This window comes from Phodopus roborovskii, unplaced genomic scaffold (genome assembly GCF_943737965.1).
Source record: "Phodopus roborovskii unplaced genomic scaffold, PHOROB, whole genome shotgun sequence".
NCBI classification, from domain to species: domain Eukaryota; kingdom Metazoa; phylum Chordata; class Mammalia; order Rodentia; family Cricetidae; genus Phodopus; species Phodopus roborovskii.
The window spans coordinates 8,612,105-8,629,543 of NW_026126433.1; the positions used below are offsets into that span (position 1 = coordinate 8,612,105).

The 17,439-nt window shown below is 41.4% G+C and overlaps 1 protein-coding gene across 1 annotated transcript in view; it reads left to right on the top strand.

Moving 5' to 3' along the window:
- The first annotated feature begins 2,734 nt into the window (after window positions 1-2,734).
- The window catches only part of Prkci (protein kinase C iota), a 58,510-nt gene continuing 43,805 nt past the window's right edge, over window positions 2,735-17,439 (top strand). The window contains exon 1 of the mRNA XM_051185868.1: window positions 2,735-3,057. Within this exon, the coding sequence (XP_051041825.1) occupies window positions 2,957-3,057 (101 nt within the window). The 5' untranslated portion in view covers window positions 2,735-2,956. The remainder of the gene's footprint in view (window positions 3,058-17,439) is intronic.

Sequence of the window (17,439 nt, forward strand, 5' to 3'; positions counted from 1 at the left end):
CTATCTCATCCTCTGCAGTAGCTAGGTCCCCAGGCATAAGGCACTTGTTCTATTAGGCAGGCAAGATAGCTAAACTGGCATGGACAACTGCTGTTGAGGTTGGCAACCCAAGTTTAATCCCCAAGACACATATGATGGGAAGAGAGAGCCAGCTCCTCTAAAAGCTGTCCTATGATCTGCACATGTGCCCAATAAAACCAACTTAATAATTTCTTAAAGTTTAATTTTATTTTATGTATGTATCTGTTTTGTCTGCATGCATGTTTGTGCACCATGTTTGTTCTTAGTATCCACAAAGACCGAAAGGCATCAGATCCCTTGGAACTGGAGTTATAAGACCATAGCTGCCAAATGAGTTCTGGGATTCAAACCTCAGGTCCTCTAGAAGAGCAGTGAATACTCTTAACCACTGAGCCTTTTCTTGAACCTCTGTAATGATTGTTTGTTATGAGCTGTTTTCCCGCCAGCTTGGTCCCACTGCCGCGTCAGTCCCAAATAACACACAGAGACTCTGTATTAGATATAAAGCTGTTGGCCTGTTACTAGCATTTCTTATTGGCTATCTCTGTCATAAATATTAACCCATTTCTATCAATCTAAGTATTTCCATGTGGTCTTATCTTACCAGAGAGAGAGTCTAGACCTCTTCCTCTCAAGTCCCTACATCTTGACTCTCCTCCCTACTACATCTCACAGAATCCTTTTTGTCTCCCAGTCCCACCTATCTTGCCAATAGTACTTTATTCATTAACCGTAAGAGAAATATATTTATAGAATTACATCTCCATCAATTGTTTTTTAAGTTATCATCTTTTAAAAAGGGATTTTTTTGTGTGTATGATGGTACTTATATGAATTATAGTTGCTGATTCATATAGCTAACACAGTAAGTACTAAAAGTGCTTGGGTATCAATGGTCACTTTCTCCTCACCCTCCCAAGATAAGTTTTCTCTGTTTAATAGCTCTGGCTGTCCTGGAACTTGCTCTGTAGATCAGGCTGACCTTGAATTCACAGAAATCAGCTTGCCTCTGCCTCTCGAGTGCTGGGATTAAAGGCATGCACTACCACCACCCAGCTAACAACGGCCACCTAAAACCATGTTATGAGGCCATCAATGACAGATTTTTCAAAAGTTCTAAGGACTAAGGATTTAAAAAAAATTCTGTGAATTACCTATTTCTTTATATTTACTCCTTATATGTCACAGTAAACTTTTCTAGAGCATTATATAATTCCAAATTTATCACAAAGCATAAAAAAATTTTCAGTAATCCAATTAAAATTTGACCATCGTGGGCTGAAGAGATAGCTCTGTAGTTATAGGCACTGACTATCTTCCTAGGCACATGGGTTGAATTCCCAGCGCCCAACACAGGTCACCATCTGTAGCTCCAGTTCCAGGGGATCTGACACCCTCTTCTGGTCTCTGCAGGAACCAGGCACACATGTGCACACACATAAAAAAATAATTTTAAAATTGACCATCTTGTTCTAGCTATAATTTATAGTGGATAGCAATCGGTTCATATTTAATATGATGATGCAGGTCTCTCTAATTGTCAAAAGCTATGCTATTTAGTAGGAACTTTCATATGCTCCAAATTTGTGACTGTTGGCTGATGACAATCCAAGTTAAGTGTCACATATAGTAGCTCTGATGAGTTAAGCACCCAAGTGTAATTTGTGACTATAAAAAGAGCCACATCTTTGATTATGTCAACTCTGCATATGTTGCTATCTGGGCTGAGTGGGTAGCTGGATTCAAGCTATCTTAAGTGTAAGTTAAGTGACACAGTCAATATATGAAGAAGTCTGAAAGTAATTATTTTTAGTTCTGTTAGCTAGTGTCAGTAACAAAAGCTAATGAACTGAGAAACTAGTTGAGTATTCACTGGGCACTTGGTTCCATAGAATGGCAGTATGCAGGGGGCCTGGGTATGGGGGCCCTGAAGAAATCTCTTTTATGATATATCCCAGTTCAGTGTCTTCTTTCGTTACATTCATTAATGCTTTTGCTACCTATATTACATGCCTTTAATCTCTCTATTTGGGAGGCAGAGGCAGGTGGATCTCTGTGAGTTCGAAGGCAGCCTGGTCTACAGAGCGAGTTCTAGAACTGCCAGGGATATACAGAGACACCGTTTCGGGGGTAAAAAGAAAAAAATCAAATCTTGTTCCCCCAAATAGCACTGTTTAATTTCAGTGATCCATGAAATTGGCATGGAGAATTTACCTGAAAACAGAATCTAAATCGCGAGGAAGCCAAGTTTCCAGTGCCCTCAGATACTCGAGCTGTTTTCAGGACGTCCATGCCTAGAATCCCAGGAAGCACGAGATAGAGGCAGAAAAAACGCAGCTCCCCATACTTAAGAAGCAGGTCCCAGAATCCCACCGGGACTCCAAATCCCAGAAACCCGCGCAGCAAATCCATCCAGGAAGCATAGCAGGCTAGTCTTGGACGCGACCAAGTACAAGAATAGGGGGATCAACTTTAAGGATGTGTGTGCCTTACAGATTTTTCTTCGGAAAATTTCCGTTTAAAAGCTGAATTTTAGAATTTTAAATGTAAATTTCCAAGATTTCCCAAATTTCAGAGAGTCTGGTGGTAGACCGGCAGATCCCGTTCCCTCTGCCACCCTATCCTCCTCGGTGAGAATGAGGACGCCGGGGCTCCGCAGCTCCTGCGCCCGCCCTGCCGCGGTGTGCGGCTTTGGGAGCCAGCGTGGTGGGAGGAGCCGCGGCGGGAGGCGTGTTGTGCAGCGCGGCGGGAGGAGCGTCGGGGTTCGGGCTGTGGCGGCGAGGCGACCCTTCGCTCAGCGCCGCGGGCAAGGCGGGCAGGTCGGCGAGGCAGGCGGCCACGGCTTCCCGACACACTCGGGCGGCCAAGTCCCTCGCGGCGCCCGGCACTGCCCCGGCGCCCCCGGCCTCCGGCAGCGAGGCGGGGGAGGGAGGAGATGCCGACCCAGAGGGACAGCAGCACTATGTCCCACACGGTCGCGGGCGGCAGCGGCGGGGACCATTCCCACCAGGTCCGGGTGAAAGCCTACTACCGCGGGTGAGTGACCGCGCGGGGCGTGGGCGGGCTCGGCCCGAGTTGGCGGGCTAGGGTCTTGGTGGCGGAGCCCGAGCCATCGTGGGGGCGGCGAGGGTCGCGGTTGGTGACACCCGGGACGAATGAGTGTAGGTCGCCAAGGAGTCGGTGGAGAAGAGTAGGTGCACCGGGAGGGGAGAACAAATCAGATGACTGAGATTTGCAACTGTTTCGAACTGGGTGGATCGAGGATTTTGAGGGTGCTTCTGTGGCTTCGGAAGCCTGGACTGCTCCTGTTAGCTAGCTCTTTTACCGACAGGCCTGAAGCCTCCGATTTTCTAAGTCTGATTTGTATCTGCCCTTCTCCGTGGGAGAGTTCTTGAAGTGAGTCTGGACTAGGGTCATATAGCCAGTATAGCAGTTAAACTTAATACTAAAGTAGATGGTGTTTTTTTGTTTTATTTTTGTTTTTGTTTTTTAAGGATGTGCACTGGCTCCTTAGGTACGGTCAGAATTAAGTGGCAAATGTGCTGATCCACACTTCGGAAGCCCTTAGTTAGGGCGGGATATGGAAAAGTGAGAAGACAGCTTTAACTCCTGTGATCTTCACCCACTCAGTCACCAGACGTTTAAACTAATGTGGCTGCCGAAAGTAAACCAGTTCTGAGATAATTTCGTCAAATAATTCTCTATCATGCCTTACCGCAAAGTTCCCTTCCTTTAAATTCGGTTTGTGGCTTGAGATCATTTAGGAGCACTAGTGAGGTGAAAGGCTAGCATGAGCATAGAGACTGGAGAGTAGGGATTAACAAAAAACCCAGCTGCTTGTCTAGGCAGAAATAAATTGCTTTTAAAAACTTGGAGTACCAGAAGGTTAAAAGTGCTGTGCGTGCTTTTACATTCCTGAGGGGATCAGTGAAGATAGCAGACCTTCAAATTGCTTTCTTGTTTTCATTTCAAAGAGAACTAGAGCTCCCTGTCTTAATGCTCCACATGTCTTAATGCTTTCACACGAAAGGCCTTAGACTCTTAAAGGCCAGCCTCTGTGACATCGACTGATTTCAGGACTAATTTGTAGGACTTACAGTAGACACTGTTGTTGTTACTTAAAACATGGACAAGATAGGTTTTGACTTTAAAACAGTTCCCCAAACACATTTGTGTTATTTTTTTCTTTGAGTTTTTAAAAAAGTTGGTAGTTGTCATAACTGCTTTACCCATTTTGTTTCATGGTCTGACTTGAACAAACTGTAAGGTTGAAAGAGCCACAGACCCCCCCTTCCAGGACAAATCACACAATTTTGAGATGATTTGAGAGATATTTTACTTTAGAACGCTGGTTCTCAACCCTCCTATTGCTGTGATCCTTTAATACAGCTCCACATGTTGTGGTGACCCCCCCAACCACAAAATTATTTTTATTGATACTTCATAACTGTAATTTTGCTATTGTTAAGAGTTATAATGTAAATATCTGTGTTTCCTGATCAATGGTCTTAGATGGCTTCTGTGAAAGGGTTGTTTGACCTCTCCTTAAAGCAGGTGAGAACCACTGCTTTAAAGTGTGTTTCATTTTCAAAGGCGACAGGCCATGGCTCTTAGGTGCAGAGGATGAAGTATGGCAGATTTTAAAGAAACTGATTATTGATAGATTGACAAACTAGAGTTTGTCTTACTAGGAAAGTACATGTGTACAGATATAAAATGAAGTGTCTTTTCACTCTCCAGTCTCCACAGGCTGTACCGTTGATGGTTAACTTGTGGTTCTTCTGAAGGCTGTATTTATTGTTCTAAAAGTTGCATTTATTTATCAGCCACTAAGAGCACTTGCTGTTCTTCTAGAGGACCCAAATTGGGTTTGAAGTACCTGCATCAGGTGGTTCACAACTTTGTGTAACTCTAGTTCCGTGGGACCCAGTAGCCTCTTCTGGCCACTGTGGCACACCATGCATGTGATACACACACATGTACATAAACAGAAATACATCTCAAAAAAGTTGTAATTATGTATCTTTAGATAGTATTTATTGATTACTTACACAAAAGATGAAAATTATAATCTATATAATTTTCTATACTATATACCTTTTGTCTCCTTTGTCTCTCAGATTTTGGTTGTTTAGCTCTTGTTTTTAGTATTTTACTTACTATACTTAGCCTCCAGTGACTCGGTAAAAGACCAAGGAATTAATGCTTTTTCATTTTCTCCATATTTTTATTAATTTGACAGTGTGTTAATAGACACATTATATACATGATTTCCAAAATTTCTTTGGAAAGAAGTCAGTGTGTTGAACTCTAGAAACACAGGTATTCTGTAGCGCTTTTCTTTATTTTTTGCTCCAATTATTTTAAAAAGAAAACGGATATGTGATTTGTCTGTTTAAAAATTCTTGAAGACATTCTAATTAATATTACCTTTTAAAATTTAAGAGATTTTACTAAAGAAAAACACATATAATTGCAAGTCTTCAGTGCTTTGTAATCAATAGAAATGTCCTAATAGCACTTTTTCACCAAGCCTCCTCTAAGGACAGCCTCAGTGATCTAAACTGTACCATTTTCTGTTCTCTGAGTCAGCCATTAAGATTATGTGTTTATTAACAATAATCTAAACTGGTGATTATATTACAGCCAGCTGCTTATTAACACTGATGAGACTAAAATGACTCACTGGCAAACATAGTTGATAAATAAGTAGGATAATAAGTCCCATGCATAATTAGAAAGTAGACTCCCCTTCCCTTATATTGTCTAATAAAGGAGGGTTTGCATTTGAGAAATGTTTTTTGGGCTGGAGATTTACTACTCAGTTGGTGGAGTTCTTGCCTAGTGTGCATAGGTAGGACCCCAGTGCTGCTGCATAACCCTGCAGTGTGGACACTGTAACTCACCATTTCGGAGTATCAGAAGAGTGAGGTTGTCCTTGGTTACGTAGTGCATTTGGGACCAGCCTGGGTTACGTGACATTTTTGTTTCAAAAACAAAAACTACCCCCCAAAGAAAAAGTTTCTTTTCATTAGCTTTTTTGAAAGAGCACTATTCCTCCTAGCAGTGTTATTTTCCAGTAAAGGTCGAATCTGGGAGTGTTTTCTGTGAGTAATTTACCCTCTTTAAAATATGTATACAGTGTACTTGTACGTTTGATTTCTAGGGAAAGTTGGTCCTCCTGGTAGAAGAGGCATGCAATTTGACCTTTTTTTTTTTTTTTTGTAGTTTTTAAAAGTAGGAGATTTTTTTTTTTTCTTCTTTTTCTAGTTTTTGAGAATTTGCTTTGAGGCCAACTAAGATCTGTACGCCACCCCCCCCACACACACACACACATACACACACGGGAAGTCAGTCAGTGGCCCTTTTCAGTTAGAGTGCTAATGGAGGAAGAGAAACGGGTTTTTTTGGTTTGTGATTATTGCCATTGTGTGCTTATCTGTATGTAAAGGTACTTGTGGGATAGAATTTAACCAGGTAATGTCTGGGCTGCTCATTTCTTTACATTGTACCTGTACAGGAATTTGTAAGAGCGCTTGTAGAAAGCGTTTTTCTAAGCCATTGTTGTTGAATGGTGGTTACAGCCCAGAGAACCCCTTCAGTTCACATTGACTATTTATGGCAGTACAGGTTCTTGCAGCTGAGCTATTGAGCTGTGTCCACAGCTCAGGATTGACTCTGCACATTTGGAATGTAGAGGTGTTTGCATTTTTTCCCCTTACACTGAACAAGTCCTGTCAGGTCTTGTTTTTAAGAGCATTGCAAAATTATTGTAGCTGTGTACTTTTCAGCGTTGGAGCTGAGGATGTAGTTCAGCTGGTGAAGTTCTCTCTACAAAGATCTGGATTCAGTCCAAGCACCACATTTAACCAGGTGTGGTTGTGCCTGCCTGTAGCCCCGGTATTTAGGAGGTGGAAGCAGGAGGATTAGGACTTCTCAAACTTGTCCTTGGCTACATAGTCATAGCTCAGACCATGTAAGACCCTGTCTCGATTGAGTAGTTGGCCCATAGCTTGGCCAAAGAAATCTTGAATTTGGTAACACTAAAAATGGATTGTTGGCACCGAGGACTGAAGCTGAAGAGTTGGAGAAATTGGTGAGGTCCAAGAAGCATGTGCCCTCTGCAGGGCTGAAGAGGAAACAGAAGGCAGCAACTGTTTAGAAAATTCCCCCAGAGGGAGAGGTGCTTTGCTCCCTCTCTGCTCCTCCCCTCCTTGATAGTCTCAGTGTAATAGGCTGGCCTCAAACTCTCCATCCTCCAGGCTGTGACAACTGAATGCTGGGATTACAAGGTGTTTGGTAATACATTATCCTGTTCTCTTTTCTGTTCTCACATGGGAGCCCATGTAGCCATCTGACACATAGCTTACTCTGTAGCAATAAGACCTTGAGCTTCTGGTTTTCCTGTCTGCATCTATATACAGGTGGGATAACAGGTGTGTGCCATCACACCCCAGCTTTGTGTTGTGCTGGTGCTCTAACCCAGGGTCTCATGCATGCCAGGGAACCAGTACACCAACTTACTTTTCTAATCTGTTTTCCCTTCTAATTTGACGATGGGACACTGAAGTTTTGTCTATTAAAGTTGCCAGGCATTTCTCAGTCTGTTTATCTGAAGATTTTTTTTTTTTTAGTTTTGTATAATTAAATCTGTTTTTTCCCTTTCTATGTGGCTTCTTGGTTTGCTGCCTTAAGTAGATGTTCTTTTCATTTACAGGTAGTCTACAGCTTTGTACTGTGCAGATTTTAAGTAATCACAGTCACAATGTTATATTTTGGGATATAGTCATCAGTAGTTTTCTGATACAATATATATTTTAAAATTCTACAGCATTTTTTGAAAGTGGTCTTTCACTACTGGTTTGAAATAAGTGTTACATACTGTATTTCTCATAATGTACATAGATGACCGTGATTTGGGGAGGACTCTGTTTAGTACATGCCACAACTTGATTATTACAGAATATAGTTAATGTGGTTTGGATAGTCTTATTTGTTTAATCTTCTCTTTCTTTTTGTTTTGGTTGAATAGTATGCATTTTACTAAGAATTTCTTGCTTTCACAGATGAGAAACTTTTATTTCCTCATATTTTGCATTGCTGTGATCAGAATATCTGATGGCAACATGTTAAGGAAGAAGATGTTTATGTTCATGGTCTCAGAGGGCTCTCAGCTCATGATTTCTTGTTTAGGCTCATGCTCTCATAGGACTCAGCTCATAATTTCTTGGCCCCATGCACTCACGTATAACATCACGGGGGCAGATGCTTGAGGCATAGGACGGTTACTGACGTCACAATGAACCAAGAAGCAGAGAACAAGCCTGGAAGTGACCACTGATAAAGTACTACAGAGGCCTCACTATGACCTACTTCTTCTGGCTAGGTCTCACCTTTTAGTGTTTACAGAACCTTGTAAAATAATGCTTGCAGCTATGTACTAAACATTCATTATGTGAGCCTGTGAGGGATGTGGCATACTCTAGCCTTATGTATCTTTCTCATTGGCTTATTGTAACCTTTTTCATTTTAATTGGAGTCTTGCTGTGTTGCCTTGACTGGTATAGTATTCCTAGCCTTAAGTAATTCTCTTGCCTCAACTTCCCTAGCCACTGGAATTACAGGGCATGCTATTGTGCTCAGCTTTTTGTCACTGGTTTATTGCTTTTGTGTGTGTGTGTGTGTGTGTGTGTGTGTGTGTGTGTGTTTGTTTTTAGACAGGGTCTCACCGTGTAGCTTAGCTGGTCTGGAACCCACTAAGTAGACCAGGCTGACCTCAAATTCATAAAGATCTGTTTGCCTCTGCCTCCTGAGTGCTGGAATTAAAGAGATGCACTCCCATGCCTGGCCTACTACCAGTTTTTGTATGTTTAAACTGAACAGCCATTTATTACCATTTCTTGGTTAACTACCCTGGAGTCTATAGGATGATACCATCTGACTGACAGTTGTACTGCTTCTCTTCATCTTACTGTTCATAACTGTTTGGCTTGGACAGTGTTGGATTAGAACACTGCTTTCCTCTTAATGAAAATAATTAGTAGTGAAATGATAAATTTCATCAACTACTTTAAAAATGTAACATATTTACAGTGTACTACGTATTTCAAGAATTGTAGTTATGTTGTACTTAGTTTTTTTTTTTTAATGTTCACAACTGTGCTCAGGAAGGTTGTCATTATTTCCATTTTATAGATAAGATTGAAGCTTAGTAAATATCAATAATGTGTTGGGTGAAACTTTCAAAGAACCTCTCCCTTTTATGTGCTTGTTGACCTTATGCGTTTTTGTCCATTTTTTAATTTCACCATTGTTGCTTTTGTGTTAATTTTCTGTCTTGATTATAAAAAATGGGAACAGCTTTGTGACTTTGTACTTAAATTTTTATTTAACATGTGTTTATTTTATGTGTATGATGTATGTATCCATGTATCTATGTTCTTGCCTGGCATCTGTGGGAGTCGGAAGAATGCGTTGGAGCCCCTGGAATTGAAGTTACAGGTTGTGAGCCACCATGTGGGTGCTAGGAACCGAATCCTGGTCCTCTGGAAGAGCAACCAGCCCTCCTAACCACCAAGCCTTCTCTCCAGGGTCCTTTGCTTAATTTTTAAAATGAGGACTTAACAGACTTGATCCATTGTAGCATTTTCATATAAATATGTCATTCCTTGTTCTTCCTCATTTGCCACTCCTAGTGCACTCTGCCATTCCTCTCCCCATCCCGCTTCTGCTGCTCCCATTCATTAAAGTCACCGTCTTCCTTCTCACGTTCTGCTCTCTACTCATGACGCACACCACTCCACAGACATAAACTGAAAAACAAAATCTTCATATGAGAGAAATGATGAGATTTCTGTCTGAATCTGACTTATTCACTCAGTGTAGTGATTTCTAGCTCTATTTTTCTGCAGATCTTATGTCTTCCTTTTTCTGTATGGCTGAGTAAAATTCCATTGTGCATATATATGTGCCATGCTTTCTTTATCCATTTGTCTGTTGATGGATGTGGTGGTTTAAACAGATAGAACTGGCCCCTATAGGCTCACATATTTAAATGTACCATCATTAGGATTGGTGCTACTTGACAGGAATTAGTGGGTGTGGCTTTGTTGTAGGAAGTGTGTCATTGGAGGTAGGATTTGGGGTTTCCAAAGCTCAAGCCAGGCCTAGTGTCTCTTACTGCTATCCGTGAATCTGGATGTAGAATTCTCAGCTCCTCTTGTACCATGCTCCCTGCCATGATGATAATGGACTAAATCTCTGAAACTGTAAGCCAGGCCCAATTAAATGTTTTCCTTTATAAGAGTTGCTGTGGTCATGGTGTCTTTTCATAGCAATAGAACAGTGACTAAGACAATGGACATCTGGGCTGATTCCTTTCCTCCTTCCATCCCTCCTTTCCTCCCTCCCTCCTTCCTTCCCTCCCCTTTTTCTGACTCATGACTATTGTAAATGGTACATTAGTGAACATGTATGTGCCACTGTCTCTGTGGTATGTTGATTTACACTCCCTTGGGTCCATACCTAAGTATGGTAGAGCTAGATCCTACCCTAGTTCACTTTTGAGTTTTTGAAGAACACACTCATTGTTGATATCCACAGTAGCACACCAGTTGACAGTCCCACCAGCAGTGTATAAGGCTTTGTCTTTCCCCACACCCTTATAGCACTTATTGCTGCTTGTTTTTGTTTTTAATTAAGTAATTAATTTTTTGGTTTTTGAAACAAGGTTTCTCCGTGTAGCCCTGGCTGTCCTGGCACTACTATGTAGACCAGGCTGGCTTGGAACTCACAGAGATCTACCTGCCTTTGTTTGCTGAATGCTGGGTGATTTATTTTTATTTTATATGTGTGAGTGTTTTGCCTGCATAGGTTCATGGAGGTTGTCAGATCCCTTGGAACTAGAGCACAGGATGGTTGTTAACCACCATGTGAGTGCTGGGATCCAAACCCAAGACCTCTGCAAGATCAAGTGCTCTTTGCCGCTGCTCCATCTCGCTGGCCCTGTTGCTTGTTTTCTCGATGGTGCCCATGCTGGCTGGGGGGCCTGGGATGTCAAAATAGTTTTCATTTTTCTGATGGCTAAACATGTTGTATACTTTCCATGTACTTAGTGGTCATTTTGATTTCTTCTGAAAACTGCCTATTCAGTTCATTTATTTATTGATGGGGATATTTTCTTGAAGTTTAATTTTTTGTTTCTTATATATCCTAGATATTACTCTCCTGCCCAGTGTGTTGTCAGTGAACAGCAGAGTTTTAGTTTTTTAACCTCCATTCTGTGGGCTTTCTTACTGTAGTGATTGTTTCCTTTGCTCAAGGAGGGTTTTAATTTCATGTATTCCTGTCTATCATTTCTTGGGATTATTTCTGTGTTGTTGGAATCTTTTTCAGAAAGTCCTTGCCTTTGCCTATATTTTGAAATCTTCTGTAGCATTTTCAGAATTAATTTAAAAATGTTTACATTTATTTATTTTTTGTGCAGTGTGTGTGTGACACGTGTAATAGCGGATGTGGGAGGTCAGCAGACAACTTTTAGAAGTTGGTTCTCTTTACCATGTGGGTTCTGAGGATTGAAGTCAGGCCCTTAGGCTTTGCAGCAAGCCCTTTTTCTTGCTAACCATCTCCCTGGCCCCCATTTTCAATTGATTCTTATGCAGAATTACAAATGAGGATCTCATTTTTGTTTTCCACTGTATACTATATGTTACTGTATACTATATGTGGAAATCCAATTTTCCCAGCACCACTTTTAAAATTTTACTTTTAAATTAAAGTGTAATTACATCATTTCCCCAACTTCTCTTTACTCCCTCCAACCACTACTGTTTTCCTCACCTCTTGCCCCTTCTCAAATCCATGAATTAGTTTTCTTTGTTATTGTTACACTGGCATGTATGCATGCACGCACAAGATATATGCATATATAAATGCATAAATATACAAAAAGAACCTGCTGAATCTGTTTACTGTTACTTGTGTATATATGGTTTCAGGGTTGACCACTTTGTTTTGGATAACCATTAGGGGCTTATCCTTGGGAAGAAAATGGCACCTCTCTCAGCAGCCCTTAATTGCCTGTACTTCTTTGTCTAGGGTGGGTCCAGGTAAGATATCTCTTTTCCATGTCAGCTTGTCTGTTGGTGGTGTCCTTCTTTAGGATTTGTTTGGTCAGCCATATTATTTGAGGTATAACAGGTTTAGCTTCCTGGTCATTCCTAGGAAACAGTCTTATAGCAGTTCCTGGTCCTTGGGATCTGAGTGTCTTTCCACCCCCTTTTCTTCTGTGTTCCTTGAGACTTAGGCCCAGCACCATTTGTTAAAGAGGCTATCCTTTTTCTAATGGATGCTTTTGACACTTTGTTCAAGAATTGGGTGGCAGTTGCTGTGTGAGTGTGTTTGTTTTCCCTATTGTGGTCTGCTGATCTGTGTCTGTCTGTTGCTGTGGCTCTGAAGTATACCCTGAGAGACCAGATAATGGTGTCATACCTCCATCATCATTCTTTCTGCTTAGGGTTGCTTTGTGCACCCTTATGAGTTTCAGGACTGTTATTTCTAGTTGTGTGAATGTGATGGGAATTCTGTTGAATCTGGATATTAGTTTTGGTAATATAGCCATTTTCTCATTCATTCATTTTTGCCAACCCATGAAAATGGAAGGTCTTTCCATCTTCTTGAGTCATCTTTGGTGCCTTAGTTTTTTTGTTCGTTTGTTTATATTTTGTAATTCTTTTTTTTTTCCATTTTTTTTTCATTTTACATTCCAGCTAGTTCTTGCTCCTTGCCACCCCCCCTACATGCTTTAGTTTTTGCTATAGAAGTCTTCCATTTCATTACAATTATTGTTATATTTATTTATTGATTGATTGATTGATTGATTTAGAAACTACTGTAAATGGTTTGTTTGGTTTTTTTTCCTCCTGACTTGTTTTTGGGCAAGTTCACTGGTATATAGAAAAATGGATTTTGTTTTGGTTTGGTTTTTGTTTTTTAATCCTGCTACTTTTCTGTGGAAACACTATAATGGATATGATTTTTCCTTTTTGCTTTCCTAATTGTGTCACTGTCTCTTAATGGCTGTAACTTAAAGGTTGAATACAATTGAGTAGAAACAGTGAGAATGGGTATATTTGTCGTTATTAATTTTAGAGAAAATACTCAGTTTTCCCTACTTAGTATAATATTGGCTATTATACTATTTGTCATTTGCACTTCCCTTCTCTCTCTGTCTCTGTCTCTCTGCCTTTCTCTCTCTGCCTCTCTGTCTCTATCTCTCTCTGTGTCTCTGTCTTTCTGCCTCTCTGTCTCTATCTATGTCTCTGTCTCTATGCTTCTCTGTCTCTCTCTGTGTATGGTGTGTATTTGAGTGTATGTATGTGGGAGTGTGTTTGAGTGTATGTGTGTGAGGGTGTGTTTGAGTGTGTGTGTGAGGGTGTGTTTGAGTGTGTGTGTGAGGGTGTGTTTGAGTGTATGTGTGTGAGGGTGTGTTTGAGTGTGTGTGTGAGGGTGTGTTTGAGTGTATGTGTGTGAGGGTGTGTTTGAGTGTATGTGTGTGAGGGTGTGTTTGAGTGTATGTGTATGGTGTGTGTTTGAGTGTATGTGTGTGAGGGTGTGTTTGAGTGTATGTGTGTGAGGGTGTGTTTGAGTATATGTGTATGGTGTGTATTTGAGTGTATGTGTGTGAGGGTGAGTTTGAGTGTATGTGTGTGAGGGTGTGTTTGAGTGTATGTGTGTGAGGGTGTACTTGCTCGTACATGTTCATGTGGAGCTGATGATGTCAATTATCTTCCTTGATTGTTCCCCCACCTCATTTTTGAGACAGGGTCTTACTGAACCTGGCCTTGCCATTTTGGCTAGACTGGTTTATCAGTGAACATTTGGATCCTGCTGTGTGTCTTCCTCTTCTCCACAATGCTGGATTTACAGGTGCTTGTTGCCACTTTTTGTTTTTTCTTCTCAAGACAGTTTCTCTGTGTAGTGCTGGCTGTCCTGGATTCACTCTGTAGACCAGGCTGGCCTCGAACTCAGATTCACCTGCCTCTTCCTTCCTAGTGCTGGGATTAAAGGTGGTTGCCACCACTGCACAGCTTTTGTTTTCTTTTTTTTTTTTTCTTTTAATATTTACTTATTTATTTTTCATTAGCATTGGTGTTTTGCCTGTATGTACCTCTGTATGAGGGTGTTAGATCCCCTGACACGGGAGTTACAGACAGTTGTGAGCTGCCATGTGGCTGCTGACAATTGAACCTGGGTCCCTTGGAAGAACAGCTAGTGCTTTTAACCACTAAGCAAGCCATCTTTCCAGCCCTGTGTTTATTTTTGGGGAAGTGCTTCTGTAGTCTTCCTTTGTTGTGTCCTTATCTGGTGTGGTTATCAGAATAGTACTGGCTTCCAAGGATGAGTTTGGTAGTGTGCCTTCCTTTTCCTTTCTGTGGAGGGGTTTGAGAGTGTGGAGGGTAGCCCTCCCTTTCTTAGAGGTTTGATACACTTAGGCAGTGAGGGCAGTTCTGAGCTCTTCTTTGTGGGAGGACTGTTAGTACTGCTCCAGTCTGCTGGCTTAAGTTGTTTATGTCTTCTTGATTTAATTTAGTTAGGTCAGTTGTGTCTAGTTAGTCATTTCTTCTAGGTCTTCCCACTTTTTTCAGTGTATGTTTCAAAGTATTCTCTAATTATCCCATAGATGTCCACTGGAGTCTTTTTACACTGCCCCCTCTATTTCAGCTTTATTATTTAAGTCTTCTTTTGGTTAGTGTGGCTAAAGGTTGTCAGTATTTTTTCCAAGAGTCAACTTTTTGTTCTGTTGATTCTATATATATTATTTTTGAGTCTCAATATGTCCTAATCTTTATCTTTTGTTGCTGTTTGCCTTCTGTTTTATGTTTGTTATATTCTCTTTTTTCTTTCTAAAACCCTGAGTGCATTGTTAGGTTATATATTTCAGATTATTCTGATTTTTTTTTAAACATAATTTTTAAAAATTGGTTCTTTGGGAATTTTATATCATGCATGCCAATCTCACCCATCCCCCAATCCCTCCACATCCACCCTTCACCCTTGTAGTCCCCCCCCCACAGGAAAACTAAAAAGAAATAAAAAAAAAGATAGACTTAAAAAAATAAAATTAAAACAAACAGAAAATATAAGACTATCAACTTCAATTAAAAAAAAAACAAACAGACCAACAAAAAAATAAAATAAAAGATCCAAACACTTTGCTCCTCTGTCTTTGCCTGTCCATCCAGTTTTCATTTGCCTTAGTGGCACTGGGATGCTATGCATCATGCTGTACACCCTTCTGTCCAAACAGCTTTTCTTGCAAATGTTCATTGTAATGTGTTGTTGGTCAGGTTCAAGGCCTGTGTCTCTGGCCTCTGGCCTCAGGCATACCATCAACACTGGACCCCCACAGAATCTCTCAGACATCCTGACAGGCATGGCTCTGCAAGCCCAGACCCTTCCAATACTCCAGCAGGTCATAGATGGCCATGGTATACGTTGGGGTGTGCCTGCTCAAAGCCCTGGATATATACTTGGGTGGCTGCTGAGTTGATCAGTCCAGGCTGCTGGGAGCACCCCACTCATGAGGGCTGGGGCCAGCTCTCACACACCCGTGGTAGAGATGTGGGACCATCTTTCCCAAGTGTGGGGGGCCAACTCTTCTATTACAGTTAAGGTCAGCTTTCCCAAGTGTGAGGGTCAGGGTTGTGGGATCAGCAGCTCTTTTATGAGGGGCAGGACCAGCTTTCCCCTACCGGGGTCATTGGAGTCCATGGTACAACTGCCAGTCTGCATGCCACCATGACCTTGGGTGGCTGCAGGGTGGCCCTCAGATACCAACACAGCCCCAGGTGGGGGCCCACACCTGGAGCTCCTACCCGATCCTCAATAGTAACTGGCACCTTGGGTATCAGCACAGATCATACTGTATGTGTATGACCACATTGTTCTGATTTTTAATGCATTCATGGCTACGTACTGTCTTAGGTTTTTCCTGAAGGTTCTGGTAAATTGTGCTTTCATTTTTGTTTGATTTTAGGAATTCTTAAACATCGCCTAGATTTCCTCAGTATCTCACTAGTCATACAAGAGTATATTGTTCAGTCTTCAAGTAATTGAGTAGTTTTTGTAGCTTCTCTTGCTACTGGTTTGTTTCTTCCATTATAATATGACTTGCTGTGGTCTAGTCTGTGGTCCATTTGTGGGAGGTACATACTGCTGAGAATGTGTTCTTTCCCACTAGATGGGCTAGTCTGAATATCTGCAAAGCCTGTTGTTGTAGAGTCTAGCTTAACTGAAGTTTATTGAAGATTTTTAATTTGAATGACCTCTCTAAAGATGACATTGGGGCACTAAAATCGCCCTCTATTATTTTATCAGGACTTCTGGGACCTTTCATGCCCGATAGGGTTCTTTTTGTTTTTGTTTTTGAAATTGGGAGCCCTGGTATTTAGTGCATATGTACTTAGAATTTTTACATATTCTTACTTATTCATTTAGTTATTTTGACAGGGTTTCAGATATTCCAGGATGATCCGGAAACCTATGATCCTCCTGCCTCTACCTCCCCAGCACTAGGGTTACAGGCTTGCACACCATGCCTTGCTTTGTGTGGTATTGGAGACCAAATCCAGGGCTTTAAAAACTGTGTTTTTAAGTTTTATGTGTGTGAGTGTCCTGCCTGCTTTGTATGTGTTTATACACCACATGTGTGCCTGTTGTCCAAGGGAAGCAGAAGAGGGTGATGTCAGATCCTCTGGATCTGTGAACCACTGATGTGGGTACTGGGAACTGAACTCTGGTCCTCCTAGGGCAGGGCCATCTCTCCAGTCAAGGCTTTGTGCATGCTTATCAAACATTATACCAACTCAACTACGTACCCAACATTGCTTTATCCTTTTGATAATATCCCTTTGTTAATAGTGTGGTGGCCTTTTTTATCTTTCATTTTGCTTTGAAGTCCACTTTATCTGGTATCAGAATAGTTGCACCTACTTGCTTTCAACTTTTCATTTGCTTGTTAGGTCTTTGGCTCGGTCTGTGGGAGTCTTTTCTACACCTGCTGACCTCTGTCAAACTCTAGAGTCAGTCTCACTTCGGGAAATCTGCATTCAGAGTGGAGCTGTGCCTTTAGCTGCCTGCACTTGTTGGCCAGTCAGCACCCCACCTTCCTGCTCTCCACAGTGGAGTCCTGGGGTTGTATCGGGTTAAAGCCAGCATCTTGGATTGTGGTTGTTTCCAGTTCTGTGGTTTATGTCCCCAGGGTAATTCAGCATTAATCAGCAAATTCTCTGTGAGGTAGCATCTCCCTCTGCCCTCTAAATCATATAGACTGCATTGTAGAGTGGGGAAGTAGGTTTTCTATCCACGGCTGACTTGTCTACCACAGGCACATACACCTATTTCAACAAAACCTGCACT